Below are 20,755 nucleotides of genomic sequence, written 5' to 3'. Positions count from 1 at the left end.
TAGGGGTGGAAATGTCAGTTATTTATACTGATAGTACAGCTGAAGATTCAGCAACCTATTTCCATCCTTTTACAGACATCATAAAGTCACACTATCTACACTGTATTGGGTACATAAGTTAAAATCACTTCAGTTTAATAGTTTACCTGGATGTTATGCAAAAAACAGGAGTACTTGTGGCATCTTAGAGACTAACAAATTTATTTCAGCATAAGCTTTCGTGGGCTACAGCTCACTTCTTCAGATGCATAGAATGGAACACATATCCACTCTATGCATCTGAAGAAGTGAGCTGTAGCCCACGAAAGCTTATGCTGAAATAAATTTGTTAGTCTCTAAGGTGCCACAAGTACTCCTGTTCTTTTTGTGGATACAGACTAACACGGCTGCTACTTTGAAACCTGGATGTTATGGTTGCAGGGCAAAGCTGCGTTAAGACAGTCTGATACATTAAAAACACACAAAAAACAAAAACAAAACCCAAAACTAAAACCTTCGCCCCATTCACACCACCCAGAAAAACCTGAATAAGTTTTAGAACTGGTCCAGTAATACATATTTCCTGTGCGGACAGAGCCTGTATCAGGATAGACAGGTGTATAGAAGATATTGCACAATATTTCTTTCTATAGATGCTTATTCATTCTGTCCATGGAAAAGCCTTCTTTTTTCAAAAATAGTGGGAAACACAAGTGCCACCAATCTATTATTATTTATCATAGTGCCTAAGAGCCATACTCATGGACCACGACCCCACTGTGCTAGGTGCTATGCAAATACAAAACACAAAGATGGTCCCTGTCTCAAAGAGTTTGCAGTCTAAGACAAGAGTTCATCAAATACCTCTGATGGAGAAAGCTCTAGAATGCATATGATCTGACAGGAGAAACTGTACCAGGCCTCAGAAAAGCTGGAAGTCTACTGACCGTGTGTATAGTATATATGTGAAATAGCTATTTGATTACTCCCCATGTTCTGATTCAGAGCTCTGCCAAACAAACATTCCTTTAAATCCAGAAAAGAATGAGAAGAGGAAAATTATGCACAATCATGAAGAGGGGACAGTATCTTCACATATCTAAAAGCTTTTTTGCTATTTTTAAAAAGGGGAAGCCCTCACACTTGTCCCTCAGACACTGAAATAAATCTGCGTAATATTTCCAGAGCAAACTACTTCTATTGGCAGTATACATCTCATTTAGTATTTGCACAGTCAGAAATTAACTAAAATACTTTGAAAGAAATAAAAATGTTTAAAATTGTAAGTAATTGGGAATACTTGCCTTACAGTATTTACTTGTACTTTTTAAAGTAAGAGTTAATTTAAAAACAAAAACAAAAAAAACTGCCAACATAGGAATTGCCATACTGGAGCAGAGTAGTGGCCCACCTAGTTTAGATCCTGCCTCCAACAGTGGCCAGTGCCAGATGTTTTGGAAGAAGAAACTCTGCAGCAGTAGGCAGTTATGAGATAACCAAACCCCAGAAAAGTTTCCTTCTAACACCCAATGATTGTAAGTTGGTTGATGCCCAGAAGTATGGAGGTTTGCATCACTTCTAAAGTTCTTGTTTAATAATTTAAAAAAATATATTTACTATTATAACTCAATTCACAGTTCTGTGTTTCTCCTGCAAGGCTGACACCATTGCATATACCCAAAGCAGCACAGAAAACTCAATTTTTTAGACTTTTTGATGAGCCTCTAGCATCTTCAACTATTTTAGTGAGCACCCCCTACAAACTCAGGTCCTAGAAGGTATGTAAATGGAGTCATAATTGGATAGACTTCCAAATTCCCACAATTGGGTCACCTCTAAATCATTCTGAAGTATCCCTTTTCCTGTGATTACTCCTTCTGCCACCCATCATAGAAGCCCATCCTAAGCCATACCGCCTCAGAGCACTTTTCCCAAGTCTCTTGTAGCTCCTCCCCTACACTCAGATGCCTCTGCCCTTTTCCTTACCTATCTGCCTTTCACCCTCTACTACAGGTGCCTGGGTTTAGCAAAAGAGGCTGTTACTACCTGCTATTCATCACAGGCAGGTAGGTGGCCACCTTCCTGCTAGGTAGGACATTCATCCAGTTTTAAACCACGCAGTCCTGGTTTTGTAACGCACGTCCCATGTCTGGTACAAAGACAAAACCACATCTGATTTTGTCTGGTATCACAGACAGCCAGGGACACCATTTTGAAGAGAGCGCTGCTCTGCCCCCTACCAACATGACCTAATATGTACCCCGGCAGTGTGACATTCCTGGAAGCAGTGGAACATCCAGTATTTTGGGGATGCGTAATTGGCCACCCTATTTCTTACATATGTTGCTTCCCCACTTGACTGCTTCTGAGACTACTGTAGTAATTGGGGAACGAGGCAGTGAACAGGCAAAGACACAGCATCCCCTCCCGACTCAACAGTTCCTAGCAGTAGCAGGAACCACCTGCAGCGAACACGGATATTTGACAGCCTTCACTGCTCCCTGCTCTCTTCTCTGGCACTCCTACTGGTTCTACCCCACACCCCAGATCAAAGGAAAGGCAGCCCTTGCCACCCAATGTTCCTTTTGCAGTAGCTTCTACAAGGCCCCCTGGACTCAAGTTTCCAAGTCCTGCAAAAACTGCTGGTGTAGGATTTACAGCTATGGAAGAAAAGGAGGAAATTATTTAAGGGTTTTTTTAAAGTGTGTTATTTGTATTTGAGACTATAAATATAGTGTTCAGGAGCATAAACAGGCTTTTGGCTTTACTTACTTTTAAAAGCATTTCTGCTCACCTTTAAAGTCACTTAATATCTCACGTTAAGTCTTGCAGCTGATGCCAAGGATTCTATTACAATGAAGTGTATGAATGGTCAGCCTTGACAAGTCCCACTGAACAAAGGATATCAAGAATACAATCAACTATACAGTCTTTTTTGTTGTTGTGTGTTTGTATAGTACCTAGCACAACAGTGCCCTGCTCCATGCATGGGGCTCCTATGTGCTATCACAAAACAAAATAATAAAAGCCAAGAAACAGGCTGTAAAGGTTACTGATCCACTTACAGGCTTTTAGCTTTAAATCATTATTCAAAACCAGATGGAATTAGATGTCCAGTTACTAGAGCGTTCTGCCCTGCAGAACACCTTGATTGTAATTGTATTCTTAAATAGTGATAAAGTTACTATCAGCTCTAACAATTAAAGATCTTTAGTTAGAGCTGTATTCCCTACACCTACTCACACTTCCCTTATAACTGCTGAATATTTTTTCCCCCACTGTTCGTCATATGCTGAGTAGCTACAATATTATTTCTGTTCTGGTTTCCACTTACCCTAGCAATATCTTTTGTCTTTAGCTCTTCTGTGCCCATTAGTCCACCTACAAATAATGGGCAAGTGCCAAGACTATTAGAGCCCTGTAGCATTTTTTTTTTTTTTAATTAAATCAGACACTTGCTCTGAAGTGTAAACCACACAATCATGCAGGATAGTGGTTAGAATCCAGGGCCCATTAAAAAGCAACGAGAGTATTGCCATTGATTGCAACAGGGTCAGGCTATCACAAGATGCACAAGTGCGAGATGGGGAGAGGGAGAAGAACAGCTTATTAGCTTTATGATTAGCAACACATATCCATCATTTACTTTCCTTCCCTCCCTTTTTCTCCCACTACAACCCTCCCAACAAAATAAATAATCACATCAGTAATTTGTTGTTTTAAATTACGCTTAGTGATGTGTACCAAAGTCAGAACGTCTAAGAAGGAAAGTCATTTTAACAAATGCACAGTTAACATTAAAATAAAGAAAGTTGGTTACTATACCTGTGCCCCCGAGTCTTGAAATTCTTTGCAAGCTTCTGGGAATACATCATATGCAACAACAGGATATCCGTGTTTTACCAGGTTTTTTGCCATTGGATTTCCCATGTTACCCAGCCCAATGAATCCAACTGGGGTTTTGGAGGCCATTGCCCTAGAACACACTGATTTCAATACAATAAATGAATATTCTGGAGAAATACACCTTAAAACATAAGAGTAAAATCTAGTGAGCAATTTAGTTGGCGTCATTTAAACATGGGGGGGGGGGAGTAACTTCAAACCCAGTTATATTTAAATTTCATTAGGTGGACAGATTTAAATCCTATTCACGTAAAATGTAAACAGTGTCCCATTACTTTTTACCAATATAATCTCAGTCTGAGGCAAAGCAATTTTACATTTAATTTAATTTTAAAAACATTTCTCCAGCTTAAATATTGGATATTTTTTTAATTGAATATTAATGAATGATACCTAATCAATAATCCTGGAGACAGAAATCCCATTTAGCCACAGAACAGATAAGGTGGGTGAGATAATATCTTTTATTGGACCAACTTCTGTTGGTGAAAGAGACAAGCTTTCATGCTATACAGAGCTCTTCCTCAGGTCTGGGAAAGGTATTGAGTTAAATATAACAGCTAAATATAAGGTCATAGCTTAAGTAGTTAGCATATATTCTAAGGGACTGTTCAAGGTGGCGTGGCCTGTTAACACCCCTGTAGTCGTAGGACAAAAAGGGGAGTTAGTGGATTACAGATTGTTGTAATAAACCATAAATCCAGTGTCTTTATTAAGACAATGGTACATAGCATCTAGCAAAGTTGTGAATTTAAACTCCCAGGCTTGTCTTTTGAAAGTGTTGCGCAGATATCCTTTGAAGATGAGGACTGATAGATCAGATAAAGAGAGTGATTACTTTTTGAAAAGTGTTCACCCACAGGTGATGTGGCATTTTGTCTTTTGTCATTTTCCTGTGTGAATTCATTTAAGAATGTATTGATTGTCTGGTTTCTCCCACATAGTTGTTATTAGGGCATTTAGTGCACTGGATGAGGTACACCACACGTTGTGATAGGAATGTGTAAGACCCATGGATCTTGAAAGGTGTTTTGTGGGGGGTGTTGATCACTGCAGCAGTGGAGACATGTTTGCCGGTTTTGCAACTGTTGTTGTGGCAGGGTCTGGTGCGAGTCTGAGTTGGTATGTCCTGGTCTGTGGGGAGCTTGCTTCTGATGATTAGGTTGGAGAGGTTGGGAGATTGTTTGAAGGCCAGAAGAGGTTAAGGAAAGATTTATTTCGCGGAGTACCTTTCCCAGACCTGAGGAAGAGCTCCATGTAGCTCAAAAGCTTGTCTTTCTCACCAAAAGAAGTTGGTCCAATAAAATATATTACCTCACCCACCTTGTCTCTCTAATATGCCGGGACTGACATGGCTACAACACCACTGCATACAACAAAGGGGAAAGGGGAAATAAAGGCTGCTTCTCGGAGACACAAAGGGCTCTCACTTGGGACTAAGGACAAAGGGGGAGAGCTGGAGCCAGAAATGGATTCCAGCTTGGTTGGCTTATTTACTTTACACACAACAATAGTTTAGTTATATATTATAGACTTATAGAAAGAGACCTTCTAAAAACATTAAAATGTATTACTGGCACGTGAAACCTTAAATTAGAGTGAATAAATGAAGACTTGGCACACCACTTCTGAAAGGTTGCCAACCCCTGGACTATAACCTTTGCCTCTCTTTGCTAACCTGAGGACTTTCAGATTCTGTATGCCAAGTGACTAATATAATACCTTGTTTTGAAAAGGCTACCTACTGTAGCTGCAAATACTCACTGAGAGCATTGCGCCCTGAAGGGGTACAGTACAAGCCTCCTGCACATGTCTAGCTTGGCTGAATTCACAGCAGAAAGGTCCAGTCTTGGAGGCCACAGGCCTGCCCCTTCAGAACTGTGTGAACCACTGGGGATCGGCACACTAAAGAGGTCACTCCCAAGAGACTGGTTACAGGCTAGGGCACAGACCAGACCCTGTGGTTCTGTGAAAACCACTAATTCATTTCATATAGGTTGCCAAACCACTATCAGATGGTGACTGGTCACTACTGTCTGTGGCCAAATGTAAATCACTGAAAGAGAAAGTCTCAATTACACATTATCAATCCCTTGAACAATGGCATAAAGATTATTTTTAAAATGCTACAGTCTTCACTGCAGGAACAACTTTCATAGAAGTACAAAAAATATGACAGAAAAATATAACATGATGTACAATATACTAATACCATGTGCTATGGCAGTTTATGGATACATGGAAAATAATGTAGTTTTCAGCCATTTTTAGCACAAGCTACTGTGTATGAGTATATAATGTCAGGCAATGCATAATTCCCATAAATACCAATGTACAATAATTCCTTTCTAATAATTCTAAATTAAAATAATACTAGCTCAATGCTAGGGCAGATGCCAGTTTTTAGGTCTCACTGCCAGTTACAGAAGACAATTTTTCTTTGAAAGGAAGAGAAAATCTCATTCAGATTAAACATTAAGACAAGTGAAGACCAAACAGAAATAAGGATAATAAATTAAACTATCCAAACTCAAAAGAAAAACTGCATATCCTTTACTTAGACTTTGAGATGTCTCATTGCTTAAAGCAGAATTTTTCTTAGTTCAGAAAACTCTTCATTAATTATTTTAAAGTTTTTTTCTGACATTAAAGTGCCTTCTTAGCTAACAACAGTCAGGCTCTTATTTACACCACTATTTTGTTAGTGTCATATTTAATAAGTCAGGTGTATCGAGAGGACTGCTGTTAAGCCCTGGTTTCCACAAATGCCAATAACAATTATCTGGCTGGATAAATATTGTCAGTTTAAAAAAAAAGAAGAAGACTACACTATAATTTATATACATGTTCTAAAATCTATATGTCCAAGTATGCAAAGAGCAAATCACTATAAAACATATTAAACATGCCAAACATAGTAAACAACTGAACAAAGAGCCAACATACACCTCTGACCATACTCTTCTTGAAATCTAGTCCTCTCTTGGCTTCTGTGATTCTGACCTCTCTTGGTTCACCTCCTGTCTTTCTAATTGCTCCTTCAGCATGTCCTTCAGAGGATCCTCCTCATATCCCCCCCCCCAAACTTTCTGGGCTCTATCTTTCACAGGGCTCTATCCCTAGTCCCCTTCTCTTTTCCCTCTATACGTTATCTCTGGGTAATCTCATCCACAAACACAAATTCAACGACAGTCTCTATGCTGATGACTAAGGCTAAGATTTTGTCATGGATATTTTTAGTAAAAGTCACGGACAGCTTACACTGCTCTACAGCCAAAATGCTTCTGAAATAAATGTAGTCAAACTTTACTAATTCTGGGTCACTGAGAACGAAAATGATGCTTAAAATTGTTGATTGGCTCTAGTTTTCAAGATATGCTATTGGGTCAGTATATACGACCCTTGACTTGGGAATGGCGGAGGATAAGTGAGTTATAAAGGGAAGGGATCTCAATTTAAACCAGAAATGACTAAAATACATCTTTGACTGGATCTATGAATAAATCTATGACTGGGTTTGGACAGTACTTGCTTTTTAAGCAAAACAATGAATGATGCAATCTGAAGCTGGTTTTGCGTCATACATGATATGAATTGCATCATGTTATTCCTAGAAGTCATGGATGATGCAATCATAACGAAGCTTACATCACTCTGCTGAACAAATTGCCCTATATCAGCTCTAGAAATCATACAGTGTCGTGCTCTCTTATTTGTCAGTGTTTGATTTTGCAAAGGGACACATTTCTGTTTAGCCAAAGTGAGCAGAGATGCCTCGTACTTGTGTGAACAGTGCAGATAACTTCTGCTATGTTTGTGGTGAAGTGACTTTTGCATCACAAATGCGCAGTATAACCACTATGGTTAAGAAAGCCTATCACCTTTATTTTGGCTGCAAAATTGGAGATCAGGACAAGAGGTGGGCCCCACACATATGCTGCAACACTTGTGCAACAAATCTTCGCCAGTGGTTGAACAGGAAAAGGAAATCTATGCCTTTTGCAGTGCCAATGATTTGGAGAGAGCCAACAGATCATACCAGCAATTGTTACTTCTGCATGGTGCCTCCAGTTGGGAAAGGTGTGTCAAAGAAGAAAAAGTGGACTGTGTATTATCCAAACATTCCATCTGCTATACGCCCAGTACCCCACGGAGAAGGACTGCCGGTTCCTGATGCACCAGAATCATTCTCACTTGAGTCAGATGAGGAAGAGGAAGAGGATGAAACTTCTGGTCCTGAACCATCAATGTCACAGGACCCACATTTTCTCCCATCCTCCTCCTCTGAACCACACCTCATAACACAAGGTGAACTGAATGACCTTGTCAGGGATTTGGAACTACCCAAGAGTAAGGCAGAGCTGTTGGGCTCCAGACTACAGCAGTGGAATCTCCTGGCAGGTGATGTTAGGGTTTCCATGTTCCGTGACCGTCAAAAGGATCTTGTCCCATTCTTCTTCATGGAAGGTGATCTTGTAGCCTGCAACAACATCGATGGTGTGATGGCAGCCCTCAACATCGTTCACCATCCAGATGAGTGGAGACTGTTCATTGATTCATCGAAGACGAGTCTTAAAGCTGTTTTACTGCATAATGGCAATGTTTTGCCATCAATTCCAGTTGGTCATGCAGTCCATATGAAGGAAACCTATGACAACATGAAACAACTTTTGAGGTGCATAAACTATGACCAACATCAGTGGCAGCTTTGTGGCGATCTGAAGGTTGTTGCTCTCTTGCTTGGTCTGCAGACTGGATACACAAAGTACTGCTGTTTTCTCTGCGAATGGGATAGTCGTGCAAGAGATTCCCACTACATCAAGAAAGGTTGGCCACTCCGACAGTCATTGGAGCCTGGGAGGAAAAGTGTTCAGCATCCACCACTTGTTGAATCAAGGAAGATTTTGTTACCACCCTTACACATCAAACTGGGTCTGATGAAGAACTTTGTCAAGGCCATTGACAAAACACAAGCAGCTTTCAAGTACCTCTGTGGAAAATTTCCAACGTTAAGTGAAGCTAAGATAAAGGAAGGTGTCTTTGTTGGTCCTCAGATTCGTGAACTTCTTCGAGATGATGCATTTGACCATGCACTGCGTGGCAAGGAAAAGACGGCATGGAAAGCCTTCCAGTTAGTGGCAATAAATTTTCTCGGAAACAACAAGGCAGACAACTACAGGTTGTTGGTGGAAAACCTCCTCAAGGCATACAAAAGCCTTGGTTGCAACATGTCACTAAAGATACATTTTTTGCACTCTCATCTAGATTTTTTTCCACCAAACTGCGGAGCAGTGAGCGACGAGCACGGCGAGCGATTTCACCAGGACATTGCAACAATGGAGAAACGCTATCAGGGCAAATGGAGCCCATCAATGCTTGCAGACTATTGCTGGACAGTGACAAGAGATGCTCCATTTAATGAATACAAGAGACAAGCCAAGAAGCGCCGAGTAGACACTGAATAGGACTAAACTATGTACATAATAGTTTTTTGCCTTTTGTTTCATAATAAATTTTATTTATATAACCCTTTTGCTGATTTTTAAAGTGTTACATAAACAGGACAGGTGAAATATTATCATGTAAAGCAACCATAAACACATGAAAAGACCTAGGTTTAAAATTTATAATTAAAACTCTACTATCTACACAATATACATAGACATAAAATGTAAAAACTTAAATATCTTAGAAACAGTAGCCAATCAGTTGTTTTAATTGTCATATTTGAATTCAGCACATCAAAATACATAATAAATAGCACATTTTATCTCTGAAGCAGACAACTTCTCAAAAATTGTAGACCAGTGTTACAGGCAAAAAAGAAAAATTCACAGAAGCCGTGACCTGTCCGTGACTTTTATTAAAAATATCTGTGACAAAATGGGGATCTGCAGGTCCCCACACCGCCGGAAGCAGGGCAGCTGCACAGGGGCTAGGAGCTGCCTGCAGCAGCTGGGGGCTGTGGGGTGCCCCTGCCGCCCACAGCTCCAGGGACCCACAGCAGCCGGGAGCTCCGGGGTTCCCCCGCCACGGCCAGGAGCTGCGGGGGGTTCCCCATTGCCTGCGGAGTCCGGGAGCTTGGGGGTTCCCACACTGCCCGCAGCGGCTGGAAGCTGGCAGCCGGGAGTTGCGGGGGACGCCAGAGGTAGTGGGGGTCAGGAGAACATCTCCTGCCGACATAGCCCTGGTGCGAACAGTGCTTAGGTCGCTGTAATTTGCGTCACTCAGAGTGGTGGCTTTTTCACTCCCGAGCAACGCAAGTTATATTGAAGTAAGCGGTAGTGTAGATCTGCCCTGAGCTAGACAAAGAAAGAATGGACCTCTACCCTGGTGGTTAGGGCACTCACCTAGTACATTGGAGATTCAAATTCAAGTTCCTGCTCTAATGACCAGATAGTCATAGAAAGTGGAACAGCTTCAATAGGAGAAATTGAGCAAGACCAGTCCCCAGAATATCCCATAGCTTAGTGGCTGGGGCACTCTCCTGTAATATAGGAAACTCAAGTTCAAATCCCTTCTCTACATCAGGCAAAAGGAGAAACAGAAAGGTCTCCCACAGCCCAAATGAGTGCTCTAATCACTGTGCTAAGGTTTTAAGGGAGGCCACTTCCTCCTCTTCTGAGTCCTCAATAAAAAAAAAAAAAAAAAAGTTTGGCCCTAAACTATTTGACAAGTTTGTGAATAGTTTTGAGTTGACCAAACTGCATGTTTTGGCAAATAAACTATTTGTGCAAATTTTTTACCCGGCTCCTAACCAAATTAATCTACCCTTCACTTATCAGGAATAGAACCACAAACATTGGTTAAGCATATGGGTCTGACATTCACTGCTGGCATAAGCATAGATATAACTTTATTAATTCTGGCGGAATTGTGCCTACATATATCAGAAGTTAACTTGGCTTGGTTAGAATGTCTTCAGGCTCAATACCTGAAATACTTGCAATTGCTCTGTTGTCATGAAGAAACTCTTGGCTAGGCCTTCCCTTTATTTTACTCACAAACAGAAACTCTGATCCTGCAATCAAATCTGTGCAGGCAGACCCTTTCGCCCGTTTACGTCGAGGATCTACCTGTGCTGATCCAGTTGTAGGATCAGGGCCTTAGAATAGAAGGATTTCAAGACTATAAATTTAAATGTTTCTCTTTTAAAATAAGTCTATAAGAGTACTACTAAAATAGTCTATGATTTCACAGTTTTGCTGAAGAATTCTATAAAACTGAGTGAATCTCTGAATGCCTGTTCCTTGATTAACATTAACAGGCAATTGCTGATCAATGGGTAAGATACTTCCAGTGTAGATGCCCACCCCTTGCCTTAATTTCCTCATGGAGGTAAGTATTATTTTACAGACACTGGGCTGTTGGGAGGATTAATAAACTATGTTTGTACTTTAAAAATAAAAATGTAACTACTATTCTTTTCCAAACATGCATGTAATGTTACAATTCACATTTGACCCTGTGATTAAATACTATATTGGATTTGTTCTCTTTTCATCCCACTTGTCATTAGGCTAATAGAGCTAATTGCATTAGAACACTAAAGTTAGTGGTGCTTCAGTCAACTGTATGGCACCAACAGAAGCACCAACCGATTGAGTAGATCCACATTACCAACCCTGAATTGATATAAGGTTTGTTTGTGTGTGTCCACAACAGGGCTGCTTAACACAGATTCAGTGGGGATGGAGAGAGGGCTGTCATCTTTGTCAAAAACAACAGCACTCCCTAAGTTAGCAAAACTTCTTACTTTGCCAGCAAAGCCGCTCCACTATCCCACCATACCTCCTTCAGCAATCAGCAGTCCCACCCCAGGAGTGCCTCCCAGGAAGGCTTTCCCCATCATGACCCTACATATTTTAATCTCAATCTCTCTCTCTCCCCGCCCCCTCCCCTCCCAATCCATCCAGCTGGAAATTACCAGATGAAACTGCACACCTTGACCATCTGGTACCCTCATACAGACATGTCCACAACCACAAATATTCTCCCTACATGTTTCTCTCTTAGCTAAATTTATGCCTCCAGTACAAATGTACAAAGTCAGCAATGCAAGTGTGGTTTGCCAGCTGCAAGTAGCAGTTCAAGCAAGCCACTAGGGAACTCACAGCAAGTGTGCTAAGAAGGTTCACTGGCTGAGGGAGCTGTCAGATCTGAGAACTGTCAAAGCTGACTGAACCAGTCATGACACTGTGGACATTACAATCAACTGATCTCTCTAAAACCAGGCAAACTCCTAGACTAATCAAAATTAACAAGGGAGGATGACAAGACTGATGTGTGTGTATAGAAAGAGAGGAAAGGAGAGAACATATGAATGACTGGCACTGCCTTTAACAGGCAACTGTACGTTACATTTAAGGCACCCAATCCTGCAAACACTTCTCACAGTCAATGGGACTTTATGATAACAACATATAAGTGCTTGCAGCAGAATCAATTTAAGCACCTAGGGTATGTCTACACTGCACTATAAGACTGTGCTTAAGCTCAGGTTCAAGACTAAACCCCCTTGCATTGACACTGCTATTGCACCAACCCAGGGCTCGGACCCAGGGTCCAAGCACGAGTCAAGCCAGGGCCCAGGGTTTGAGCCCTACTGCTTTGCACTGTAGACGCTTGACTCGTAACCTGGGAGTCTGCCAGAAGTATCAAACAATTCCATGTACCAACTTCCTTAGTCCTCTCTATCCCAATAATCTGTAATTGACTCTATTGAAAACGGAAGCCAGCCTCACTCCTTGGAGTATGGCAGCTGCTCCCAGCAGCGTTAATCCATTCTCTTCTGATCACAGAGCTGCAAGTTGATTAGTGAGCCTCCTGGGTTTGCAATGGAGACTGAGCAAAGGAAGTCTTCTGCAAAGCATGCTGCTTTATGGTCATGGGAGCACAGCCAAATTTTGGTGAATCTCTGGTGCAAGGCCAGTAAAACCGTGGCCTTCAGCACTGGCACCAGGAATGACCAGGCATACCAGCAGATAGCTAAAAAGCTGGCAGCTTTGCAGGATAGGTGATCTGTGCAGGGAGTGTATTAAGACGCTGAAGAGCAAGTACTGGAAGACCAGGGACAAGAACCCCACCTTGGGCAACTCTCCAACGACATGCCCATTTTATGAGGAGTTTCACCAGGTGCTGGACACTGAGTGCCTGGTGCTGGGGATGGAACAAACTGTGCTTCATGATGACTGGGATGGTGCCCAGCTGGCCCCTGAATCTCACACGGGGACTGATGGGAGCCAGCAGCAGGCTCTGAGTGAGGTGCATGAAGTGACTATTTATGAAATCAGTCCCAGAGCAGACTATGGATCAGGATCAATGGTAAATTCTAGGTCCCTATTAGGAAGAGCTGTTTGGTTCCCCCACCTCCAAGGAACAGACTACTGCTGAGCCTGCAGCAAACCTGGTGGAGACAGAAGCCACCCCAGATGCCAGTAAGTGTATGACTCCAATTTACAGTTAATTATTACAATAAGAAGCAGCAATGCAAAAATTACAACAAGCCCCAGCTACCAGCGTCTTCACTACTGGCAAATTGTATCACAGCATCTTGGTATTTCCCCTCCCCTGCCATCCTACTATATGGAGTTCAAAATGGTGACTGGGGATTTCAAACATTCATAAAGAGGCGTAAAGGGCATTTTCATTGTAAAGTAACCAATGTTTGCCAGGGTCATTCATATTTTCCTTTCAGTAGTAAGGGCTTGAAATTTGCCACTGTGTAATCATTTCTCCTCTGTCTATGGAGCCACCTGGAAACAGTGCACTCAGTGTTTGTGTGTTTGGGAAACATTCTTCTATTTCCAAATCTAGTCTATTTCAGTTAGAGATAGTCCATGATGGTTTCAGGTCACAAAATCATTTCTCTCAAGTATGAGTGAGGTGTCTGTACAAGTTCTGGGCAAAAACTAAGCACAGAGAGGAGGAACACTGTAGAGTTCTGCATGTTTGTATGCAGCAACAACAGGGTAAACCATGTGTGAGCTAATACAGCATCCTGTTAATTCCCTCAGGAACTCTGACACAATCCTGGTTGCTAAGAGCTGCAAACTTTTCTTTAAGCAGGAACTCCAGATAGTCAAATAGAGAGAAGGGTGTATTTTATAGGCCCTCCTTTATAGCCCACTCCACTCACAGATGTGCTGTTTGGTCACTATATGTTTGAATACTTCCGCTGCATACAGTGCAGGTTTCCCACCAGCAGCTTGGATTAACATTTCCCTTTGCCACTAGGGCCCCACAAGAACTGTTACGTCCTCCAAAATGTGGAAGGCCTGAAATGATAGAGAAAGCCTTTTGCAGCAAGGGCATTATATGCATCCCCTCCACCCACCCCCCCAGAAAAAAGGTTGTAATTTTAACTTTACTATTGTCTCTGCAGTTAACAAGGCTGTGTCCAGAGAAAGTATGTAGACTAAAGCATCCCTTCACAATATATGATAGTTCGGTTGAGAAATGTAACATTTTAGGTCCTTGAGATTTCACGAGAATGAATTCTGTGCTCCTCCACTGAGCTACTTTAGACAATAACCCTCTAATTCTTGTCCTATTTCAGGGCCTCTCAACCTCTATTGACTGCTGTTCATCAGGAACTCAATCCTGACCCACCGTACCTTCATGGACTATTCTAAACGGAAGTGTTTTTGTGATGAAGTTATGGGAGATGTTCTTGAGAGAGCAGACCAGCAGGTCCTGTACCAGAAGCAGAGGCATGAAAGACTGGAGCAACGGGCTGGTGACAAGCAGGCAGAGACTTGCAGTCCAAGTGGAGGACAAGGTTTCAGAGATTGAGCAGGCACTTGCAAAACAGTTCCTGGGACAGGAACAGCAGCTAAGGGAGGAGGACCGAGCTCGGAGAGAACTGTTTCATCAATTTATGTCCATCATGGCTGCAAGAGCACTAGCTCCTACTGCCTCCCTACACCATGGCCTGATCCCCCTGCATTGTACGTCAGGCATGCAGTAGTTTGGACAACTCCGTGTTGGGGCAGCCCAAGCATTCAGGCCTCATGAGCAGCTGGGTAGGGCAACTAAGCACCATGCAGCTTTCCTTCTTCAACCCCTCTCCTGTGGATACCTGCAACTCCCTCTCCCAGTGCCAAGTGAGCAGAAAACAAGGGGAAAAAGAATGCAGGGTCAGGAAGCATAGAGAAGTCAGGGGGTTGGGTTTGCACCATTTTCAGGGGAAGGGAATAATGTTCTTCTGGTATGTGTTTTGGTGTGTTGTAATGGCAGCTAGTCTGTCCAGCACTGAGTGACACTTGTACTGTTTTAATACATGTTTACAAACAAAGCCTTTTAGGTCTTCAAGAAAGTTTATTGCTATCATTACATCACATGACAATCATGATTTCAGATAAGAAATTATACATTAGTAAGCAAACACTATTCCTCTATTTACCAAGGTACAGCAATTCACATTTCAATAAATTCTATACATAAACCCATGCTGCCCCCCCAATTCATGAATCATCAGGTCATTCATAATTACATTGGATGGCAATCAACCCATACACCTTCCAAAGCACTAAACACCCTGCCCCAACATTTAATTAGCCACTTTCCACCCCCAAAGCACATTCGTACAGGTACTATTCCCTTTCTTCCATTGGGCCAAGTAAGTCCATAATGTGAGAACACAAAGTATCCCTGACTTCTGCTGCCTGGGTGCAACCAGCTCCTGCAGTAGTAGCTGCACTTGCTGGCTGAGGGTACCGATCCAGCAGCCCCTCACTGTCATAGGTCCATTCAGGGGGAATTGGCTCACCTCTAGCTTCATAAATGTTGTGAGGAGCACAGCAAACTACTGTAATGCAGACAGCATTGATGACACTGGCATCCAAATAGGTCTGTAGACATCTCCAACGTGATTTTACTTTGCCAAAAGCACATTCAACAGCTATTCTACACCTGCTGAGAGTGTAATTAAACCCATCTTTTATCAGGGCTTATGAAATCAGGGTATGGTTTCATAAGCCAAGGCAAAAGTGGGTATGCAGGGTCCTCCAGAATAATGATGGGGACAGGAACTCTGTTTATGTCAATGTCATTTGGTAGGAATAGTGTCAGTCTGTTCATGAATGTAGACTCCTGAGTGGCAAAAAATTGGCATTATGAACATTTCCAGTACAGCCCACATTGATATTCCTAAGCCTCTGTGGTCCAGGAGGAACTGCATAATAATGTAGTAGTACCCTTTACAGTTTATGTATTGATGTACTCCTTGAGGTGGGCAAACTGTTGGCACAAGTCCCATCAATGGTCCCAGTGCAGTTAGGAACCCCCATTTTCTTAAAGCCAGCAGTTACCTCCAGAATATCTTTAATGCCCGTCACCTCAGATACCTCTGCCACCATTTTACCCACATCTTACTGTTTGTCAATGAACCTGTAGCAGTCCAGGGTAGCCAGCTTCCAGACACTTATAGCAACCCACTTCTGGACCAGCAAAGCTGACCTCCGTTGTCTCTCTTAATATTGAATGGCAGGAGCAAGCTGCTCACAAAGCTCCAGAAATGTAGCTTTCTTCATGCGAAAGTTCTGGACCCACGGCTGGTCATCCCAGGTCTGCATGACGATGTGTTCCCATCAGTCTGTGCTTGCCGGTCTATGTAGAAAGCATCAGTGGCTATGCCAATTGTACTGAGCAGCATCTGTCAGTGTAAGTTTACCATGCCATGCCAGGGTATTCTTCCTTCTCTTCTGCCACCACCTCCTCCTCCTTCTCCTCCTCTATCAGGAAATCTAATAGGTACCTTTGGTGGGGCAGAAAACATCACCAAAATGTCCACCAGTGCCTCACAGATGCTATGCCAGTTTCCGGACATAGGAGTGAAAACACAAGCAAGAGAAGTTCTTCAAAAGTTGCCTCCTCCATGCTGCTGGCTCCAGTAGCTGGGAGCACAGAGACCAAAATGACTGCTCAGCAGGCTGTGTTGGCAGCCTGTTCAAACTTCCTGTAACATGCAGGGAGGGCAGTAAAGTTTTCCCCACCGTGCATCACAGTCATAGGGTAGAGTAGCCACATTTCAGGAGGGCGCAAGGGACTCTGGGATATGGCTGGTTTGACTTAGATCTGCATGCTGCAGTGTGGATGCTAGACCCCAGGTTCAACAAGGGTTAGAAAAGTCTTAATGCAGGGTTAAAAAACAGTGTACACATTCAAGCTCAGAGTTCCCTAACACAGGCCAGCTGACTCAAATCCCACTAACCCTGGGCTTACATTGCAGTGTAGACATACCCTTAGAGTGAAATCCTGGCTTCAGTTAAATCAGTGGAAGTTTTGCTATTGACTTCAATAGAGCCAGAATTTCATCTCAGACTGCAGTCATTGCTCTCTCAGGTCTCTATGCAAAAATAAAGCATATATTTGCCAACCTTAAAACCTGAAGTAATCGTTTGTTCTCTCCCCTCCCCATCAAAGATTATAGACCTCAAAGAAATAATGAAAGTTACTTTGTGGTACTTCAGGAGAACTGCATTCTGGATCTCTTCTCTCTTGCATGTGTTGACAACATTCAAGCTGTCACGTTTAAGACAGTGAACAAAATCATAATGCTACTTCAAAGCTGTTACAGAAACGTCTTTATGACTAGTACAGACAGCAGGTATGAAACATAGTGACAATTACTACTGATAATATTGTGGCGAAAAAAACAGATAGACCTGTTCTCTGTACCATTTGTGTATTTCATTTAACTTCACTAACATATGACCAAGTGTATCCATAAATCTGTATTCCACCTGAACAACTAAAAACTTTTTTAAAAGTCAGACTCAGAACTGTGAAAAGCTTTAATGGATTGTGTTAGTGGAAGAGAGATATTAAAGTAAAACAATGCCACTAAAAGTTCGTTTTAAAATAAAATTAAGAGTCAGACATTTATTTTCATTGATCTGTAAAATAAAATTATAAAAGGCACTAGAAGCTTAAAAAAATACTTTTAAAATAATAGAGTCGTTTCAGGTGCACCTTTTGCTGAGTCCCCTGTCAAATGTTGTGGTTTTAAAGTCACATTCCCCCTTTTTAAAAAAAATATACACATATATTTCTCTTCTGTTACTATGTGAGAGACCCCTAACAAACACAGGGGAAACTGACTGAGCTACACAAGGGAAACAGTAAAATTGACTATAAATGAAGTGCTGTCAAATGCACAAAATAAACATTAAAAAGACTGTAGAAAAAGATTTTACAATTTATTTCACTTATAGTAATCTGAGGTGTTACTTGCATCAACACAAGGTAGAACAATTTCAAACAAAAGTATAATCTTTAAATCACCAGTGTCCCTTTAAAAGGAAAGATAGGAGACAGGGGAAAGGTTATAACTTGGGCTCTAATCCTGCATATACACTTGCTTAACTTTGCATTCAACTGGACTACCTCTGTGTGTAAAGTGAAGCAAATGTATGCAGTAACAGGGTCTTGAATATAAAAAAGTGCTGCTGGATTCAGCGTTGGCTCAAAAATAATGAAATATAATCACAAAGAAAGCAAAGTACGAGTACAGAGTACAGGTATGAATAACAGGCTGTTTTAAGTCACTAGCTTCACATAAACTTCTGTGGGCTGTTTTAAACTCTACATATGCTATTTTAAATAAACATGTTAAAATATTTATTACACTAAGGTACTCATAAGATTAAGTAAGTATTGATATGAGCCTCATATAATTTTACAACCTGTATGGCTTTAATAGAGTGCACAATACTTGTAAAAGGTGCAAAACACAAGTGATAATCCTCTCGTGCTATGAAGCACATTTATCAGGGGTTTCAAAACCCAATGCATGTTTCATCTGAGGAATTAGAAGCTTGTCAGGGGTGTCCTCCAAGTGCACTTAAATCCGGAGTGCAGCTCCTGTGTGCCTGCAACTACCACCCACCCCACCTCCACTGTTTTCACGTGATAAGAAGTTCTAGGGCACTGCTGTCACTTGAGTGACTCACATGCCAATTTAGCGAGGGGGGTAGGAAGCAGCAGCAGAAGCATTTCTCTTGCTGGTTCAACAAGGAGGCCTGAGCCTTTCAACACAACTGGGCAACGATTTGCAACCCCAGCTCGCGCTGCTAAAATGTCACCACAAAACCCAAGGCAAAGAGGGAGAAGCGGGTCCTTACCCATTGCAATGCTGGCAGCACGCACCTTCCTGTGCTTGTATAACAGCCTGGCGGAGCCTCTGAGCATTAAAACCGCTGCCATGCCGCTTCCCTAGCTCCACTCTGCGTGACCTCCGGTTAAACACCTCCCCTGGCTGCCCTCTCTGCCTGTGACCGTGGACGGGGAGGAGAGAGAGGAGACGAGTGACGGCCAGGGTAGCCAACCACAGCTTAGCCTTGGCAACCGCACACCAATGAAAGGGGACATCCTCCTGCCGGTGACCTGCCGGGTTCGCCTCCAGCCTCATGATAGACAGGGGAGCAGCCTGCCTCCCCTCGCTGCTCTGAAACCAAAGGAGAAGGGATGGGCTGTTCTGCTGGGCGGCGCCCGCTCGTGGGTAGTTGCTGCTGGACTGGAGTAGCACCTGGGGACAAAGCGAGGATTTCTCCACCCACCTCTGTGCCGCCTTCATTTATCCTTAATTTATCCCCTCCTACTCCCATAAGGCATTGCCATCCCCGCCAGCTTCTGCTTCCCTGCGCTACCTTCTGTGCGTATGGCTTTAACTAGAGAGGGGGCAAGCAGACCAGCCGCCTAGCTCCAGAGGGTGGTTAGCCAGCTAGTCTAAACTATAGCCAGCCTCAACTCCGTGCAGCTGCCACGCAATCGGTATATATCTCAGTACACGCACTAGTGCAGCATCCTTTTTGGACTTAACGTTCACGGTGTTTTAGGGTTACACACTCAGGTTTCCTTTCTCTCGCTCTGCCTGCCTCTCCCTTGCTGTGACAGCTTTTAGCTTGAATATTTCCTCTGCAACCAATCAATAGAATCTTCTTGATGTCTGTAATAAACATCTGACATTTTATCCTGCTTCTCAAAATGCCATCCTACTGTAGCCCTAGAGTTCACCACCCTGCTAGCATTTTTATACACACATCAATTACGTTTTCAAATATAAAATCTTACATATTACATAGCTCACATTGTATTTTTTCCATCTAGCTGGTGGGGTCATTTCTATTGTCATAATATATAATGCATAACTGTAATGTAATATAGAATTAATTAATATATGTAATTAATATAAGATCTGACCCTGCACATGTTCAAGTAAATAGTCCCTTTTCTCCTGTTATATTTTGTTCTTACTGTTGAGATTAAAAAAAATTTTGTTTTGAAAAGACTGTTTTGTTGTTGCTGTATTCACAATTGGTCACAGCTCCTGAAGGGAAGTTTCATGTTGCCAAACCTAGTCAGGCCTGCTGGGGAATCACAATTGCTACACAGGGTACTGTTGCCCAGGGACTGGGTCTAAGAGTGGGAGAATCATGGGATTCCATCCCAGGGCAGGTAAAGGGATGAGGGCTAAGAGCTGAGAGGGGTGTACTCGGAAAGAATAGAGAGAAGTCAAAGGTGCAGATAGGCCGGTGAAATGTGACCTGCTCCCTTTTCATTCTTAATTTTATTTCATCTTGCGTTCCACATATGGGCCATTGCAAATGGAGAGGTGTAATTTTCCACTTGTCATAGTCAATGTAGTTAATACTGTTTAAAATGTAATTTAATTGAGTAGAAATCCAGCATATGGCAGAATTAGTAGATCCACTAATGAACTGTATAAAACAGCTGATCCAAAATCTATTCCTACATTGATTCCATGTAGAAATCAAAGAGGCCCGCTTCATCGGTCACATTACACAGTGTAGGAACTAGAGGTAGTTTGGAAATCAAGTTAAAGCCTTAATAAACTGATAGGCTGACT

The 20,755-nt window shown here is 42.2% G+C and overlaps 1 protein-coding gene across 1 annotated transcript in view; it reads right to left on the bottom strand.

The window, feature by feature from the left end:
- Positions 1-19,119, bottom strand: part of HIBADH (3-hydroxyisobutyrate dehydrogenase) — a 122,339-nt gene extending 103,220 nt beyond the window's left edge. The window contains exons 1-2 of the mRNA XM_065399147.1: positions 19,011-19,119; positions 3,805-3,965 (exon numbers count right to left, since the gene is read on the bottom strand). Of these exons, the coding sequence (XP_065255219.1) occupies positions 3,805-3,965; positions 19,011-19,092 (243 nt within the window). The 5' untranslated portion in view covers positions 19,093-19,119. The remainder of the gene's footprint in view (positions 1-3,804; positions 3,966-19,010) is intronic.
- Between the last annotated feature and the right edge of the window lie 1,636 nt (positions 19,120-20,755).

The sequence above is a fragment of the Emys orbicularis genome, chromosome 2 (assembly GCF_028017835.1).
Source record: "Emys orbicularis isolate rEmyOrb1 chromosome 2, rEmyOrb1.hap1, whole genome shotgun sequence".
Classification (NCBI taxonomy): domain Eukaryota; kingdom Metazoa; phylum Chordata; order Testudines; family Emydidae; genus Emys; species Emys orbicularis.
Note: the sequence above shows the minus strand (reverse complement) of the source record. Positions and strands in the feature narration are given on the sequence as shown.